The sequence below is a fragment of the Salmo salar genome, chromosome 27, assembly GCF_965601325.2.
Source record: "Salmo salar chromosome 27, fSalSal1, whole genome shotgun sequence".
NCBI lineage: Eukaryota > Metazoa > Chordata > Actinopteri > Salmoniformes > Salmonidae > Salmo > Salmo salar.
The window spans coordinates 1,535,619-1,554,255 of NC_138317.1; the positions used below are offsets into that span (position 1 = coordinate 1,535,619).

The window sequence follows — 18,637 nt, forward strand, 5'->3', positions numbered from 1 at the left end:
CAACATTTACCTGGAGCTAACGCTGCAGATAGCACTACTGGGGTGATTTGAAAAGTCATAGCCAATCGAGCAATAACATAATTATTTCAGAAAAAAAAAAAAATTAACTTATGATAATAGAAAGATTCTGAACTTTTGTGAAGCAGCACAGTTGAAAAATATATGGCAAATAGAAATCGATTGAATGGAGCTGAAGGTGGGACTAATAACAATAAGATAAATGTAAAACACACTGGGTCTGTAAACTGTATATAGGTTCAGAACTTTTGTGAAATAGCACAGTTGCAAATAGAAATAGAGGAAGGCCAGGACTAAAACCAACAAAATATAACTATTGTAAAATTGTCTGTAAAATGTATATAGTATGTATAAGCTGGAAGTAGAAGCTTAAGTGTTATTGTTTATTAATTTACTCCAATTAGGGGAGGGGTGGTAGGGTTTGTGTGGAATAATAAAGTAAAATATATTTTTAAAATATATGTATGTGTATTTATATGTATATATGTTCATACATGTGGGTATGTGCAAAAGTTTGGGATCACTTAGAAATGTCCTTGTTGTTGAAAGAAAAGCACATTTTTTGTCCATTAAAATAACATCAAATTGATCATAAAAAAAAGTGTAGACATTGTTAATGTTGTAAATGACTATTGTAGCTGGAAACAGCTGATTTTTTAAAATGGTATTTCTACATAGGTGTACAGAGGCCCATTATCAGCAACCATCACTCCTCTGTTCCAATGGCACATTATGTTAGCTAATCCAAGTTTATCATTTTAAAAGGCTAATTGATCATTTGAAAACCATTTTTAACAATGCTTTTTTCAGATAAAACTAGTTGCATCCACCGTGGAGCCCAGTTTCATAATATTACCATATGTCCCAGCTGCCTGCCGTAGTTTAAGTAACCACGAAAAAATAAGCCTTATTTTAGGGCATTTTCACCCTGCCAGCTCCTAATAGTTCTATTGAGCACCGTGGCACCGAACGAACGCTCTATTCCCAGTTTATTGTTCTACGTCACAATGCCTGCTTTGCTATTGTTGCCAATGGAGACCTGTCCACGTTGTTTGTAGTTAAAATGTAAACAAAAAATTACTCATGGAACTCTGAGGTCGTCCCATTGTTTACTATAGGGAAATATAGGTCTGTCTATTTCGCAACGTGTATATTTAGATTATTTTACATTGGATACCATTTTAATCATGAGAATATCCTCTTTCTAATTACATAACACGGAACCCAAACCGGCTGCGCGCGTGCGCTAACGTGCATACATTTATTTTGTCCCCCTACACCAAACGCGATCACACGACACGCAGGTTAAAATATCAAAACAAACTCTGAACCAATGACATTAATTTGGGGACAGGTCGAAAAGCATTAAACATGTATGGCAATTTACATTTACATTTGTCATTTAGCAGACGCTCTTATCCAGAGCGACTTACAGTAGTGAATGCATACATTTCATTTCATGCATTTTTTGTATTTTTATAAAAAGCTTTCAAATGAAACAAGCAATTTTACACACGGTAAAAAGTAGTTATCTTGACAATACTGCGTTCCAAAAGAGTAGCAGATTTTAACATTAAACATGTTTGGCTTTACCTTAGGCATCCCTCTCAAGCCCTGTACACTGAGAAGGGACAATAGCAGATAAGGTCAGCTCTAGCAGAGATACAGTGAGCTCAAAGTATTGGGACAGTGTGTTTTGTTTTGGCTATGTACTCCAGCCCTTCGATGCAGACGGTCAGCTTTAATTTGAAGGTATTTTCATCCATATGAGCCGTTTAGAAATGACAGCACTTTTTGTACATGGACTCTTTCCCCCCCCCCCATTTTAGGGGCCCAAACGTATTGTGACAAGTTCACTTGTGTGTATCAAAGTTATCAAAAGTTTATTTGGTCCCATATTCTTAGCACACAATGATTACATCAAGAATTGGATTCATTTGGTGTTTTGTTTGTGTAATGTAGCTAGCTAGCTAATTTGTCCTATTTAGCTAGCTTGCTGTTGCTAGCTAATTTGTCCTGGGATATAAACATTGAGTTCTTATTTTACCTGAAATGCACAAGCTCCTCTACTCCGCCAATTAATCCACACATAAAACGGCCAAATGGATGTTTCTAGTCATCTCTCCTCCTTCCAGGCTTTTTCATCTTTGAATTTATATGGTGATTGGCATCTAAACTTTCATAGTGTTACCAGGACTACGGGCAAAACGGTTCGTCTTTCAATCACCCACTTGGGTATAACCAATGAGGAGATGACACGTGGGTACCTGCTTCTATAAACCAATGAGGGCAAGACGGGGGAGAGGCAGGACTTTCAGCGCGATCTGCTTCAGAAATAGAAAGGAGTTCTAGTTTAGCCCGTGGCATCGCAGACGCACGCAATAATTGAATAACATAGATTTCTAAATTTATTTTGCGGTCTGGTCAGCATGTAAGGCTGGGCAGTGTATTCAGTTGTCATCAAACGCTAGACTCGAAATACCTTTTGCCTATGGAGAGTCATGCTGGTATATTTAGCCAAATATCTCACAATGTGTATATATTTTTTTTTAAAGTCGGACACCATTTTAATCATTTTCTAATTATGTAAGGCTGGACAGTGTATTCCATTGTCATCGATCGCTTGACCAGAAATAGTCAGAAGTTGCACTGCTTTCCTACCTCCTCTTTAAGCACACTTGGCGCCATCGAGGTGCGGTTATTTTTGTTGTTATTTCAGTTTCGTCCTAAGAACATATTGTAGTGGTAAAATAAAAAGGGATACATTTTTTTTGCTGCCATTTAGGCTAAATTGAATTCTAAACGTCACTCCAGTCAAAACGGGCTCTGCGATGGGCCTGCGCTAGTGTTCCAGTTTAGCCAACGTTCCTTTGCCATTTTCAGCCTTGGGTGAATTTTGACTTGTTCTATTGTCCAGCCTACCCCTGGTTCTGCTGATTGCACTTTTAAGACCGTTCCATAGCCGCGAGTGCATAATATTCCCCAATTGAAAGCCAACGTAAGGTCACTTTTTGAAAACGGAGAAATAAAGGTTATATCTTGCGCTTCTACCATCGGATTTAAGATATCTCTAGGACCTTCAGTGGAAGATGTATTGACGAGCAAACTCCGAATATCCAAACTGGAAACAAAGCTACTGCGGTGAATCTCGGCTGACATTAGCTGGAAAACTAAGCTAGGTTAGCGTAACTATTTGAAAATGATACCAACAAAGGTGAGATGGTGTCGGTAAGAGCAACTAGCTAGTAATTATATTAAAAAGTAACGTGTTACTTAGTCAACATGTTATATGTTTAAATAATTATTAGCTAGTAGTTGCTCTTACCGACACCATGTCCCATCGTTAGCTAGTTAGCCATGTGAAATGACAGAAATACATTTTCATTGCTAGGATTCAGGAAGCCAACGTGGCTTTCAGTTTGAACCAACTAAAGTTAGCTTGTAGCTAGCTACGTGTCTCTGGATAAGCGCGTCAGCTAATTACTAAAATGTAATGTAAACGTTAGATACCTGATGTTGGCTAGCAATGACCAGCCATGACCGGCGAATCTAACAACACGTCAGTTTGTCAATGTCAGGGGCGCTATCTTGCTTGTTAACTAACTATGTTTTCTTTTCAGCTGAGTAAGAAGGACCCAACCCCTCAGCTCACCCCAGTAAAACAAGCAGGGTAATGACAGTGCGGGGTATGCAGAATTTTGCCCAGTCACTCGGTCCAGCTTATTTGGCTTGACGACCCTGATTCAGAGCTGTGTTGAAACGCACCAGAATAATCGCTTCGACGAAAATAACGTTATACCTTGCGGTCTAGGCAGCTAGCTTGTGCACTGTTCTTGCTAAACTTCAACGTTTCAGAAATGGCCACAGCTGGAACAGTTCATTCAGGTCCAGCGAGTTCCACTGGTAAGTGCACATTCGCTCTGATATCTATACACCTAATAGCTAAAGTTACTCGTTTTGGAGATCATGTCTTTGAGACTCAATCCTGTAGTATGTGGATTGCTCTTTAAATACAGCTGTGTGAAAGAAACCCACCTTTGCCAAGTACACAACTCATTGTCCTAGGGTTGGCACTGTTCAGTAGGGCACAACATATTAGCTACTAACAGGACCATAACCATTTACCCCCCCCCCCCCCCCCCCCCCCCATGCCATCCCACCCCACAGATGTGCACACTCAGTTCTGGAGGAGACTATCCTCAGAGGTACCAGTGCATCTGTGTGAAAACTGGTTGACATTAACTATTCAGGTTCTGTCAATTTAGGCCTGTGAATGTTTGCATGCCTTGTTGTCTTGGAAACTGATTCAGCTGCCAATAGCTGTAACAATTGGTAACTGATGACATCCCATGTATGCATCTTACTCTTTGGGCAATGTCATTTTAATAATAATAATGTATCACATTTCTATAGCGCTTTTCATAGCATCAAAGCACTTCAAAAGCAAGCAACAAACAAGCAATACATCATTAGTAGCCTAGCTATTATTTATATTTTGTATTCAGTCTTAGGCTACAGAATGTGGTATCTTTTGACACCTTTGAATGTATTCATGGCCAAATCACCTTTTGTATAAATTGGGTCTAAGGAGGTTTTTGTGTTTTTATACTGGTTGGGATTGGCATGACCAACGGCAACAATTCACAACAGCAGCTCTACGATCTATTGCATAGTGCTGTGTGCGCAGTAAACAACGGCTCTCAAATCTTTTTTCTTGTTCTTTCTCTCCCTCACTTTTTTTTTCTCTCTCAGGAGGCTCAACTGGGACTTGGAAGATGGCTTCTTTAGAGGTGAGAAGATGATGTACATTGTGGTTTTCATGCCAATAATTTATGCCTTCAGTAATCCCACTCATGTATATAAAGTAGGCTCACCGAAAGGTTGTGTTATGTCCTTTGTCTCTTCCTGTGACTCACCTCTTCTCTCTTCCACTCACAGGGTCTAGGGTCCTCAAGCTCATCTCAAACTATAAAGAAGACTATTGGCCACCGGGGGCTTGACCCCACTGGGGAGACCACCTACAAGAAGGTCAGAGTTCTTGGTCAACTCCCATTCACACATTGTAACAGACCATCTTTCCTACTTAAATGTTTTTCTTATGAATTAACATATTCAGTCCCTGTCAGTTAATTACATAACCGCCAATCACATGTTTAGTCTTGTGAAGATAAATCTGCTGGTTTTGAAATGTCTCATCTATTTATGTTTCCCCATTTGAAGAGGTCATAGCAGTGTATTTACTAGGAACTAAATGGGACAAAATGGGGAGGAACTTATCTGAATTTGTCTAATAGGAACACTAGTTTTCATTATATATATGTCTATGTATTTGCTACGGTGTGCACCCCAGGCATGCACTTCAAACTCAGAGCACTCTTCTGCTGACTTTAACATGTGCATATGTTCAACCTGGGAAATACGTTCTCTTCCTTTCTATTCAATCTCGATCTCTGCTCTGTCCTCCTCCAGACTACCTCGTCTGCCCTGAAAGGTGCCATCCAGTTGGGCATCACACACACAGTGGGCAGCCTGAGCCAGAAACCTGAGAGAGATGTACTCATGCAGGACTTTGAAGTGGTGGAAAGCATCTTTTTCCCCAGGTGTGTGTGGTTTATAGACAGGAAAGTATAGAGGGAGTATGTGTTTCTGTTATGTTTTTATGTCAATATTTCAAGTTTGGAATTGTGACAAAGAAGTAGGTTAAATAATGTTCTTCCCAATTTTACCATGGCATTGTTAAATACTCGTTTCTGATTGCCTTGAAGGGCATTCTATAGCTTGCATTATTTCCCTATAACGCATGGTATATTTGCACGGTAGAATTCAATGGCTATAGTTCATTCTTATATGCTCTGTTTGAGATACTTTTGAAAGCAAAAGTCAAATTGAAAACATGGGCATTGTTGAATTTTATTTTCGTAATAGCAAGCTAGGGCTCATGGTTTGGTTAGCTAAACTAGCAATTCTGTTTGTTTACCAAGGCAAATACTATAGCTATCTAGTAAACTTGCTAGCTACTTCAGTGGATGTTGAACACATTTCTAGAGTCAAATGAACACATTTTTAGCGGCAAATGTGTTAAATTATAGCCATGATATCAAAGGGGTATTCAACTCGTGGCCCAATGCGTTTTCTAGAAAATAATGCAACTCCGTGGAAGGTTAGTTCCACTCTGCTAGCGGGTCGTGGAGCATACCTTCCACTTCGTACATTATTTTCCAAAGAATGCATAGCCTCTCGTTGATTATCCCTTAATGTTCTCCTCTGCTTCAATATTGCGTTCTTAACAAGTGTAGAATTGTGTTTACGTAAGTTCATGTTCTCTCTTGACGTATTAATCACACTCCTCTATTCGTCTTTAGTGAGGGCAGTAACCTGACCCCAGCCCACCACTACAGTGACTTCAGGTTCAAGACCTACGCTCCCATCGCCTTCCGCTACTTCAGGGAGATGTTTGGTATCCGACCAGACGATTACCTGGTACTACACTCTCTCAATCCACCTCGAAAGGCAGTACTGGAAGTGGAATGGTCTATTTACCTACTGTAAAAACGTCAATTGAAAGCCCAGTTTCAGATAGCTGCCTGTCCCTTTTTTAATAGCCGGGCAACGGCAGATATTTCAAATAAAAGCCTGGTAAATGAATTTAAGAGGATAGCAAATATTTTTACAAGGTTTAATGGTTGATTTGTTACATTACATAATTCACTAGTGACTCAAAAAAATGATGGCAATCATCTGTTTTTATTGCCAGTGAAAAACTGCTAGCCATTGGCTGCTAACAGCTGCTAGCTAACTGGCAAGCACAAAAGCAGTCAACAACTTGGGAGCACAGACCCCCAGAAATTGTCTGATTGCTCTCTAGTGGCAAAAGTAAGAACTGCAGAAAATGCACAGTCAGAGGATAATCATTTTTATTTTTTTCTCAAACTAGAGGCAATACTAAAGACAAAAGAATGGGACACTGTGTGTAAATGATAACACATTAGTGCAGGAAATGTATTAAAATGCAGGATTTAACAATGAATTATGCACATCAGCTGTGTGCATTAAGGAAATAGATAACTGGCTCAAATAGAAGCCTGTCTCTAAGTTCCTGTTGTGTCCAGTGATTTAATTAAATAAACGCCTGGGCTATTAATTTAAGTTTGGTGGTAACAAATAATGAATACTGTTTTTGTTGCAGTGCTCGCTGTGTAACGAGGAACTGATTGAGCTGTCCAACTCTGGAGCCAGTGGATCTTTGTTCTACGTCTCCAGTGATGACGAGTTCATCATTAAGACTGTGCAGCACAAAGAGGCTGAGTTCTTACAGAAACTATTGCCTGGCTACTTCATGGTAAGAGAGTGAGTGTGGGTACACCTGTGCATGCAATAGTGTGTGTGTCTGTGTGATGATCCATTGTGTACCTTATGTTTTGTCCTTTGAGTTACCAAGTTGACCTAGTAGTTGCTACACTTCAATCTTTGTCCTGAATGTTTCCTGATTTATTGCGTGTGTTGTATTCTATGCTAAAAGTGGATTTGATTGACATAGTTGGACCACAATCCTTTCCCCTCCACTCGCTCTCTAGAACCTGAACCAGAACAAGCGAACCTTGCTGCCAAAGTTCTACGGTCTCTACTGCATCCAGGCGGGGGGAAAGAACATCCGCATTGCTGTCATGAACAACTTGCTCCCGCGCGCCGTGCGCATGCACCTCAAGTACGACATGAAGGGCTCCACCTATAAAAGACGAGCCTCGGCCAAGGAGCGAGAAAGGGCTGTGCCCACGTTCAAGGATCTGGACTTTATCCAGGACCTTCCCGACGGTCTTCTGCTGGAACCAGACAACTACAACGCCCTCAGCAAGACCATCCAGAGAGACTGCCTGGTGAGAGGGAGGGAGAATGGGTCTGTAGAGGTGTTTGTGGGTGGCGGTGTATATTTTAGGGCCGGGATAATACCAGTATTGTGATTAGAGGTCGACCGATTATGATTTTTTCCTCAGTACCGATTATTGGAAGACCCCAGAAAAAGCCGATACCGATTAATCGGCTGATTTGAGAGATATATATCGGCTTTTTATATATATGTAATAATGACAATTACAACAATACTGAATGAACAATGAACACTTATTTTAACTAAATATAATACATAAATAAAATCTATTTAGTTTCAAATAAATAATGAAACATGCTCAATTTGGTTTAAATAATGCAAAAACACAGTGTTGGAGAAGAAAGTAAAAGTGCAATATGTGCCATGTAAAAAAGCTCACTTTTAAGTTCCTTGCTCAGAACATGAGAACATATGAAAGCTGGTGGTTCAATATTCCCAGTTCTTCAATATTCCAGGTTAAGAAGTTTTGGGTTGTAGTTATTGTAGGAATTATGACGCGTCGACTATTTCTCTCTCTACCATTTGTATTTCATATACATTTGACTTTTGGATGTTCTAATAGGTACTTTAGTATTGCCAGCCTAATCTCTGGAGTTGATTGGCTTGAAGTCATAAATGGCATGTGAATCAAGCATTGCTATGAGCTGCTGGAAAACACAGTAAAGTTTGAATGAATGCTTACAAGCCTGCTGCCGCCTACCACCGCTCAGTCAGACTGCTGTATCAAATCATAGACTTAATTATAATAAACACAGATATACGAGCCTTAGATCATTAATATGGGCAAATCCGGAAACTATCATTTCGAAAACAAAACGTTTATTCTTTCAGTGAAATACGGAACCGTTCTGTATTTTATCGAACGGGTGGCAGCCCTAAGTCTAAATATTTGTTACATTGCACAACCTTCAATGTTATGTCATAATTATGTACAATTCTGGCAAATTAGCTCGCAATGAGCCAGGTGGCCCAAACTGCTGCATATACCCTGACTCTGCGTGCAATGAACACGAGAAGTGAAACAATTTCCCTAGTTAATATTGCCGGCTAACATGAATTTCTTAACTAAATATGCAGGTTTAAAAAAATATAGTTCTATGTATTGATTTTAATAAAGGCATTGATGTTTATGGTTAATTACAATCGTGCAACGACTGCTTTTTTCGAATGCTCTTTCGTTAAATCATCCCCCGTTTGGCGAGGTAGGCTGTGATTCGATGATAAATTAATAGGCACCGCATTGATTATATGCAATGCAGGACAAGCTAGTTAACCTAGTAATATCATCAACCATGTGTAGTTAACTAGTGATTATGTGAAGATTGTTTTTTTTATAAGATACGTTTAATGCTAGCTAGCAACTTACCTTGGCCACTTGCTGCACTCGTGTAACAGGTGGTCAGCCTGCCACACAGTTTCCTCATGGAATGCAATATAATCGGTGTCCAAAAATGGCAATTACCGATTATGAAAACTTGAAATCGGCCCTAATTAATCAGCCATGCCGATCGATTGTGATACTTGTTAGTATCGTGTCAAGGAAATGAAACACAAAGTGGTTTAACCTCAAACTCTGACGCCTTCTCGTGGCATTTTCTAAACAACGTTTAATATTGTATACTACGCTAAGTATATTTTGGTTTCAAAATGTAAGTCAATTTCCAAAAAGACAAGAACTGTAGCTTTTCATTAACAGGCTAAACAACTGTTTAACCACTCAGCGTTTAACGGGTTCACTTTTTTAGGAAAACAAATCCAATTGTATTTGTCACATACAACAGTGCAGTTTTTTAAGTAAACATTTTTTTGGTATAAAATAAGCTGAAGTAACACAAATAATTACACTAAATATCAATACGAGGCTACCGATTCAATGTGTGGTTAGTCAGGTAATTGACGTAATATGTACAGTACCAGTCAAACGTTTGGACACCTACTCATTCAAGGGTTTCTTTATTTTTACTATTTTCTACATTGTAGAATAATAGTGAAGACATCAAAACTATGAAATGACACAAATGGAGTCATATAGTATATTATTATTATATTAATATTTTATCTCTGAACTTTCTTCAAACTACAAATCTACCATTCCAGTGTTTTTCTTGCTATACTTTATTTACTTTGCCACCATGGCATTTTTTTGCCTTTACCTCCCTTATCTCACATCATTTGCTCACATTGTATATAATCTTATTTTTATTTTTTTATTTTTTTCTACTGCATCATTGATTGGATGTTGTTTTACTCCATGTGTAACTCTGTTTTTGTATGTTGTCGAACTGCTTTGCTTTATCTTGGCCAGGTCGCAATTGTAAATGAGAACTTGTTCTCAACTTGCCTACCTGGTTAAATAAAGGTGAAATAAATAAAATAAATAGTAACCAAAAAAAGTGTTAACCTCTATGGGCTAGTGGGACGTGACCGTCCCACTCTATTCAACAGCCAGTGGAACAGCGTGGCGCGAAATACAAAAACCTCAAATGCAATCATTTACATTTTTCGAACATATGACTATTTTACACCATTTTAAAGATAAGACTCTCGTTAATCTAACCACATTGTCCGATTTCAAAAAGGCTTTACAGCGAAAGCAAAACATTAGATTATGTTAGGCGAGTACATAGCCCAAAATAATCACACAGCCATTTTCCAAGCAAGCATATATGTCACAGAAACCCAAAACACAGCTAAATGAAGCACTAACCTTTGATCTTCATCAGATGACACTCCTAGGACATTATGTTATACAATACATGCATGTTTTGTTCAATCAAGTTCATATCTATAAAAAAACCCCAGCTTTTTACATTGGTGTGTGATGTTCAGAAAATGTATCCCCACTGAAAACTTCCAGTGAATTTACTAAATTACTCATAAACGTTGACAAAATGCATAACAATTATTTTAAGAATTATAGATACAGAACTCCTTTATGCAATCGCTATGTCAGATTTTAAAATGGCTTTTTCGGCGAAAGCACATTTTGCAATATTCTGAGTACATAGCTCAGCCATCACGGCTAGCTATTTTGACACCCGCCAACTTCGGAGCACACTAAACTTAGAATTAGCATTAGAAAAATTGTATTACCTTTGCTGATCTTCGTCAGAATGCACTCCCAGGACTGCTACTTCCACAATAAATGTTGTTTTTGTTCCAAATACCTCCGTTTTGTTCGTGCATTCAGGTCACTATCCAAAGGGTAATGCGCTAGCGCATTGAGACAAAAAAAATTCAAAATGTTCCATTATCGTACTTAGAAGCATGTCAAACGCTGTTTTAAATCAATTTATGGTATTTTTCTCGTAAAATAGCGATAATATTCCAACCGGACAATAGTGTATTCATTCAAAGAGGAAAAGAAAAAAGTGGTCTCGTGAACGAGCATATCCAATCTCTTTGTCACCAGGCAGACCACTGAGAAACTGAGCCACTATACTCTGCCCAGAGACAGGAGACGCCTCAATCCGCTTTCTGAAGGCTTTAGAGAGCCAATGGAAGCCTTAGAAAGTGCTACGTAACCCCAGAGATACTGTCGTTTCGATAGAGAATCAAAAGAACTACAAATTCTCAGACAGGCCACGTCCTGCTTGGAATTTTCTCAGGTTTTTGCCTGCCATATGAGTTATGTTATACTCACAGACACCATTCAAACAGTTTTAGAAACTTCAGTGTTTTCTATCCAAATCTACTAATAATATGCATATTCTCGTTTCTGGGCAAGAGTAGTAACCAGTTTAAATCGGATATGTTTTTTATCCGGCTGTGAAAATACTGCCCCCTAGCCCAGAGAGGTTAAACAAATCAAAATATGAGATTCTTCAAAGTTGCCACCCTTTGCCTTGATGACAGCTTTGCTTGGTATTCTCTCAACGAGCTTCACCTGGAATACTTTTCCAACAATCTTGAAGGAGTTCCCACATATGCGGAAAAACCCTTGAATGAGTCTGTCCTAACCTTTGACTGGTGCTGTAGGCAGGGGTGAAGTGACTATGCATAGATGATAAACAGCGAGTAGCAGCAGTGTAAAAAAAGGGGGTCAATGAAAATAGTCCGGGGAACCATTTGATGAACTGTTTAGCAATCTTATGGCTTGGGGGTAGGAGCCTTTTGGACCGAGACTTGGAGCTCTGGTACTGCTTGCCGTGCGGTAGCAGAGAGAACAGTCTATCGCTTGGGTGGCTGGAGTCTGACCATTTTTAGGGTCCTGGATGGCAGGAAGCTTGACCCCAGTGATTTACTGCGCCATACGCACTAGCCTCTCTAGCGCCTTGCGGTCAGATGCCGAGCAGTTTCCATACCAAGCGGTGATGCACCCATCAGGATGCTCTCGATGGTGCAGCTGTAGAACCATTTGAGGATCTGAGACCTATGCCAAATCTTTTCAATCTCCTGTGGGGGAATAGGTGTTGTCATGCCCTCTTCACGACTTTATTGGTGTGTTTGGACCATGATAGTTTGTTAGTTAAGGAACTTGAAATCGCTTGACCCGCTCCACTACAGCCCTGTCGATGTAAATGGGGAGGGGGGTGCTCAGACCTCCTTTTCCTGTAGTCCACAATCAGTTCCTTTGTCTTGCTCACATTGAGGGTGAAGTTGTTGTCCTGAATCCACACTGCCAGGTCTCTGACCTCCTCCCTATAGGCTGTCTTATTGTTGTCGGTGACCAGGCCTACTACCATTGTCGTCAGTAAACTTAATGATGGTATTGGAGTCATGCTTGGCCACACAGTCGTGGGTGAACAGGGAGTACAGGAGGGGACTAAGCATGCACCCCTGAAAGGCCCCTGTGTTGAGGATCAGCGTGACAGATGATGTTGCATACCCTTACCACCTGGGTGTGGCCCTCAGGAAGTCCAGGATCCTGTTGCACAGGGAGGTGTTTAGTCCCAGGGTCCTTAGCTTAGTGATGAGCTTTGAGGGCACCATGGTGTTGAACACTAAGCTGAAGTCAACAAACAGCATTCTTATGTAGGTGTTCCTGTTTTCCAGGTGTGAAAGGGCAGTGTGGAGTGCAATACAGATTGCATCATCTGTTGGGATGGTATGCGAATTGTAGTGGGTCTAGGGTTTCTGGGATTATGGTGTTGATGTGAGCCATGACCAGCCTTTCAAAGCACTTCATGGTTGGTAGTCATTTAGGTATGTTACCATGGCATTCTTGGGCACAGGGACTATGCTGGTCTGCTTGAAACATGTAGGTATTACTGACTCGGTCAGGGACAGGTTGAAAATGTCAGTGAAGACATTTGCTTGTTGGTCAGCACATGTTTTGAGTACAAGTCCTGGTAATCCGTCTGGGCCTGCGGCCTTGTGAATGTTGACCTGTTTAAAGGTCTTACTCTCATCGGCTACGGAGAGTGTGATCACAGTCGTCTGGAACAGCTGGTGCTCTGTGTTGCTTGCCTTGAAGCGAGCATAGAAGGCATTTAGCTCGTCTGGTAGGCTCGCGTCACTGGGCAGCCCCTGGCTGGGTTTCCCTTTGTAATCTGTAATAGTTTGCAAGCCCTGCCGCATCCGACGAGTGTCAGAGCCGATGTAGTAGGATTTAATCTTAGTCCTGTATTGACGCTATGCCTGTTTGATGGTTCGTCGGGATTTCTTATAGGCGTCTGGATTAGTGTCCCGCTCCTTGAAAGTGGCAGCTCTAGCCTTTAGCTCAGTGCGGATGTTGCCTGTAATCCACAGTTTCTGGTTGGGATATGTACATATGGTCACTGTGGGACGACGTCGTCGATGCACTTATTGATGAAGCCGGTGATTTATTTAAAAAAAAAGAATATATAATTATTTAACCTTTTATTTAACTAGGCAAGTCAGTTAAATAAGATTTTTTTTCTTACAATGACAGCCTACCCGGGCCAAACCTGGACGACACTGGGCCAATTGTGCGCTGCCCTATGGGACTCCCAATCACGGTCGGATGTGATGCAGCCTGGATTTGAACCAGGTACTGCAGTGACGCCTCTTGCACTGAGATGCAGCGTCTTAGACCACTGTGCCACTCGGGAGCCCAATGGTATACTTCTCTAGGTCATCGGATGAATCCCGGAACATATTCCAGTCTGTGCTAGCAAAACAGTCCTGTTTTATAGCATCTGCGTCATCTGACCACAAGTCACTGGTACCTCTTGCTTTAGTTTTTGCTTGTAAGCAGGAATCAGGAGGATATAATTATGGTCAGATTTGGCAAATGGAGAGCGTGTGAGAGCTTTGTAAGCATCTGTGTAGTGTAAAGGTGGTCTAGAGTAAAATGTTTTTTTTTAAGTTCTCAGGTCTTGCTGAGGACGTTGTTGCACATCTCAGAGTAGGAGTGTAGTTCTAGAATCGAGTCCCCTTTGTCCATGTAATCTTATTCCTTGTAATCTAAAATGATATCCTGATCCTAAATTGGTACTCAAAGTTCTTCTGAGTACTGACTAGGGCTGTGGCGGTCATGGCATTTTGTCAGACGGTTACTGTCATGCAAATGCCTGCCGGTCTCACGGTAACTGACCATTAATGAACATAAACATGTTTACCATCTCCAGGGCTGCCGGTATACAAGCCGCTGATGCACGCCTTTGGAATATCTACATTTTAAAACGTTGAATAAAGCCATTTAATATATAACCATCACATTATTTATTTTAGGCAGGTCTAAAGAAACATGAGAAATGTATTTCAGAAGAACCAAATATCAGTCAGTCTACTGTATGTTATCAGGCTATGTGCCATGCTGTAGGCTAGTTAATTTAGCAGACAAGATATGCTTAAGTCCTGTGGCATTATTTTATTGTAAGAATAATATAATTGAACGTAGCTGAATAAAATTATATTTTTCCCATTCCAGAGTGAGTGGCTTAGTTGAGTGTAAAATGTATCCTTTGAAACCGGTCCTATACACTAGATTTAGTTATTTGGCAAATGTAGTTGTGAATGATACAAACCTTAGAATGTCTCAGATCAAAACAGATATGGGCTGCATGATGCAACTATAGGCTATTGACTATTTGAAAAAGTCACAAAAGCTTGCACTCTGTTCCTTGCTGCAGGCTGCACACCCTGTTCTCTCAAGTGATCATATTTCACTCATCAGACTATTCTCAATTTAATCTTGTCTTTACTAATATGAAAAATGTGTTTTGATTTAGAATGTCCCTTTTATGAAATGGGTAAGAACAAGTGCAGGGGAAAAAATACAAGTTATCTGTATGCACTCGAATACCAAGTGGAGGCCACTCGGTTTTATAGCAGAGCAGCTGAGAAATAAGTATAATAGCAGCTTGGATCCTCTTTTTAGTAGCAGCCATCAAAACTCTGCTTTCACATGGGATTGCTTGTAGAAATGTCTGGCCTTATAAGAACACTTATTTAACTTTACGCGTTAACCACTGTGCTTGAGGAGCACGCAGCCTTCCGCTGCGCGACAGGTGATATTCCGCCCGAACTCTGTATGCCATGGGCTTTCTAACCATGTTCCTGCAGCTATCCAATGCTTAATGGTGATCTGTTTGGGAACATCAATTTGTGCCATGTTTTCACAATAAAACATATTTCAACTGTTCTGCGCGCTCAAGAAAGGAATGAAGGAGATGGAAACGTATGGGGGTGAGATTCTGTAGCTTAAGGTATTGGGGCGGCAGCGTAGCCTAGTGGTTAGCGCGTTGGAATAGTAACCGCAAGATCGAATCCCTGAGCTGACACGGTACAAATCTGTCGTTCTGCCCCTGAACAAGGCAGTTAACCCACTGTTCCTAGGCCGTCATTGAAAATAAGAATTTGTTCTTAACTGACTTGCCTAGTTAAATAAAGGTACAATTAAATTGTCAGGCTGTTAGTTATGAAATATAAAAGCCCTATTATTCAAATTCACTATAACTGTAGGGTAACTATGTAAGCCGCCCTGCACAGCATTGCCATAGTTCCTATACTATCTCTTTGACTCATGGATAGAAAGTTTGTAGTGTAGCATAAGGTAACCAGTCCATCCAGTATGCATAAATATTTGGCAGCGACTACAGCTTCAAGTCTTCTTGAGGCTGTAACGCTTGGCACACCTTGGCTACACGCTTGGCACACCTGTATTTGGGGAGTTTCTCCCATTTTAATTTTTTTATTTTGTGCAGAACCTCTCAAGCTCTGTCAGGTTGGATGGGGAGCGATGCTGCACAGCTATTTTCAGGTCTAGCCATAGATGTTCGATAGGGTTGAAGTCCGGGCTCTGGCTGGGCCACTCAAGGACATTCAAGAGACTTGTCCTAAAGCCGCTCCTGCGTTATCTGAGCTGTGTGCTTAGGGTCGTTGTCCTGTTGGAGGGTGAACGTTCGCCCCAGTCTGAGGTCCTGAGTGCTATGGAGCAGATTTTCATCAAGGATCTCTATACATTGCTCTTCATCTCTTTTCCTCTATCCTGACTAGTCTCCCAGTCCTGTCTCTGAAACACATCCCCACAGCATGATGCTGCCACCAACATGCTTCACAGTAGGGATGGTGCCTGGTTTCATCAAGACGTGACGCTTGGCATTCAGTCCAAATAGTTCAATCTTGGTTTTATCAGACCAGAGAATCTTGTTTCTCATGTTCTGAGAGTCCTTTAGGTGCCTTTTGGCAAACTCCAAGCGGGCTGTCATGTACTTTTTACTGAGGAGTGGCTTCCGTCTGCCACTCTACCATCCGTCTGCCATGCTACCATAACTGCCAGATTGGTGGAGTGCTGCAGAGACGGTTGTCCTTCTGGAATGTTCTCACATCTCCACAGATGAACTCTTCAGCTCTATCACCTCACTGACCAAGGCCTTCTTCCCTGATTGCTCAGTTTGGCCGGGCGGCCAGCTCTAGGAAGAGTCTTGGTGGTTCCAAACTTCATCCATCTTAAGAATAATGGAGGCCACTGTGTTCTTGGGGACCTTCAATGCTGCAGACATTTTTTGGTACCATTCCCCAGATCTGTGCCTCGACACAATCCTGTCTCGGAGATCTACAGACAATTCCTTCAACCTCATGGCTTGGTTTTTGTTCTGACATACACTGTCAACTGTGGGACCTTATATAGACATGAGTGTGCCTTTCCAAATCATGCCCAATCAGTTGAATTTACCACAGGTGGACTCCAATCAGGTTGTAGAAAGATCAAGAATGATTAATGGAAACAGGATGGACATGAGCTCAATTTCGAGTCTCGTAGCAAAGGGTCTGAATACTTATGTAAATAACTTTTTTTTTTATTTGTAATAAATTAGCAAAAATGTCTAAACTTGTTTTTGTATTGTCATTATGGGGATTGAGGGGGGATAAGGCTGTAACGTAACAATGTGGAAAAAGGGAAGGGGTCTGATTTACTTTCCGAATGCACTGTATAAGCTCAAATATGGGTGTTCTACATGCAACGTTAAATGCTTTGAATTAATCAGCACCTTAGAAAGCACTGTCCATTTCGTTGTTTGGTTCTGAAACAACATCCACAAAAACCATGTTTTCCACTCAGTTTCAACCTGTTGTTGAACTTCTTTCTTCAAATTGATCATTATGGTGAGGTAATGAAATGTAGCCTAACAGTGAGTTTTAAAAGCAGGATACTGTTTTGATGTGATTTTTGATTTCATTTGCATTGATGTCAGTGGTTAGAGGAACAATCGAGCACTGAGTACCAGGCCATCAGCGGCCTGTTGGTAGTTGTTGAGTTGGGTACCACCAACTCATGTCCAGAATGCATAAGAGGAGATTACCGTGATGTGGAATTTGACTACGGTCATGACTGCCAGTGTGGCGGTAATACGGTCACCGCAACAGCCCTAGTCCTGACTCCTTTATCCCATGTAGCTGCTACAGAGCTTTAAGATCATGGACTACAGCATGCTGGTGGGGATCCACAACCTGGAGCAGGCGGCCCGGGAGCGGGCTGGAGAGGAGGCGGCCGACCAGAGGCCGCCACCGTCGCAGGGCCAGAAGTCCCTCTACTGCACTGCCATAGAGGCCATCCAAGGAGAGGCGCACGGCAAGGGAGCATTGGACACTGAGGACAAGTGAGTATTATGCATTCTCTTTTGTTTCAGGAGCTTAAACGAGGCCAGTGATTGGTTACCTTGTATGTCCGCTACACATCTCGATTTGATCATTAGACACGTTACGTCTGCATTTCTGAAGTAATAGGATATGTATTGTAGGCTGATAAGTTCAAATTTAGACTGAAATTACTTGTTTGTTAGTGCATGATGTATTCTCTATGTCCTTGCAGCATGGGAGGTATTCCGGCACGCAATTCCAAGGGCAAGAGGATGCTGGTGTACATTGGCATAATCGACATTCTGCAGTCCTACAGGTAACTAACTACTGCTCTCATTGTACGTAGTGGTATATTAATAGTTTTGTTGGCATTTGTGTCTGTCTGAAGTATGTGTGAAACTATGAATACATTAGGCAGTCCCTCCAGGAATTAGCAATTCTGCAATCGCACGAGTATTCGCAAAATCCACAATTCTCCGCATTTGATGCGAGGACTTGCAAATTTGACCAATCACCGCACTATTACCGAATATAAGTTGACAGTTTTTATAACTGTCCGATCACCGCACTACAAAGAGGGCTCGCAGGTTTAACCAATAGCCACACTTTTACATCATAAAATGGTTCAATCAAACAACACGTCAAATGTTTTCCCCCATCAGCCCATTTGTGACAAATTGGACAAAATCATTGCGAATTGCCTAGCTAAATATCTGAATTGCCTCTACAAAATGAAGAATTTTGGCC

The 18,637-nt window shown here is 41.0% G+C and overlaps 1 protein-coding gene and 1 long non-coding RNA gene across 6 annotated transcripts in view; one reads left to right on the forward strand and one right to left on the reverse strand.

Moving 5' to 3' along the window:
- The window catches only part of LOC106588161 (uncharacterized), a 21,221-nt gene extending 17,565 nt beyond the window's left edge, over positions 1-3,656 (reverse strand). The window contains exon 1 of the long non-coding RNA XR_001324595.3: positions 3,529-3,656. This is a non-coding gene — a long non-coding RNA (uncharacterized LOC106588161). The remainder of the gene's footprint in view (positions 1-3,528) is intronic.
- Positions 1,386-18,637, forward strand: part of LOC106588159 (phosphatidylinositol 4-phosphate 5-kinase type-1 alpha) — a 27,127-nt gene continuing 9,875 nt past the window's right edge. For 2 of the 5 annotated variants that reach the window (XM_045709495.2, XM_014176852.3), the window contains exons 1-10: positions 2,717-3,197; positions 3,639-3,921; positions 4,771-4,808; positions 4,957-5,046; positions 5,488-5,618; positions 6,381-6,498; positions 7,205-7,357; positions 7,593-7,892; positions 17,708-17,910; positions 18,123-18,206. In XM_045709495.2, the coding sequence (XP_045565451.1) occupies positions 3,876-3,921; positions 4,771-4,808; positions 4,957-5,046; positions 5,488-5,618; positions 6,381-6,498; positions 7,205-7,357; positions 7,593-7,892; positions 17,708-17,910; positions 18,123-18,206 (1,163 nt within the window). In that variant the 5' untranslated portion in view covers positions 2,717-3,197; positions 3,639-3,875. The other 3 variants (XM_045709496.2, XM_082970290.1, XM_082970291.1) reach the window with 3 other exon arrangements.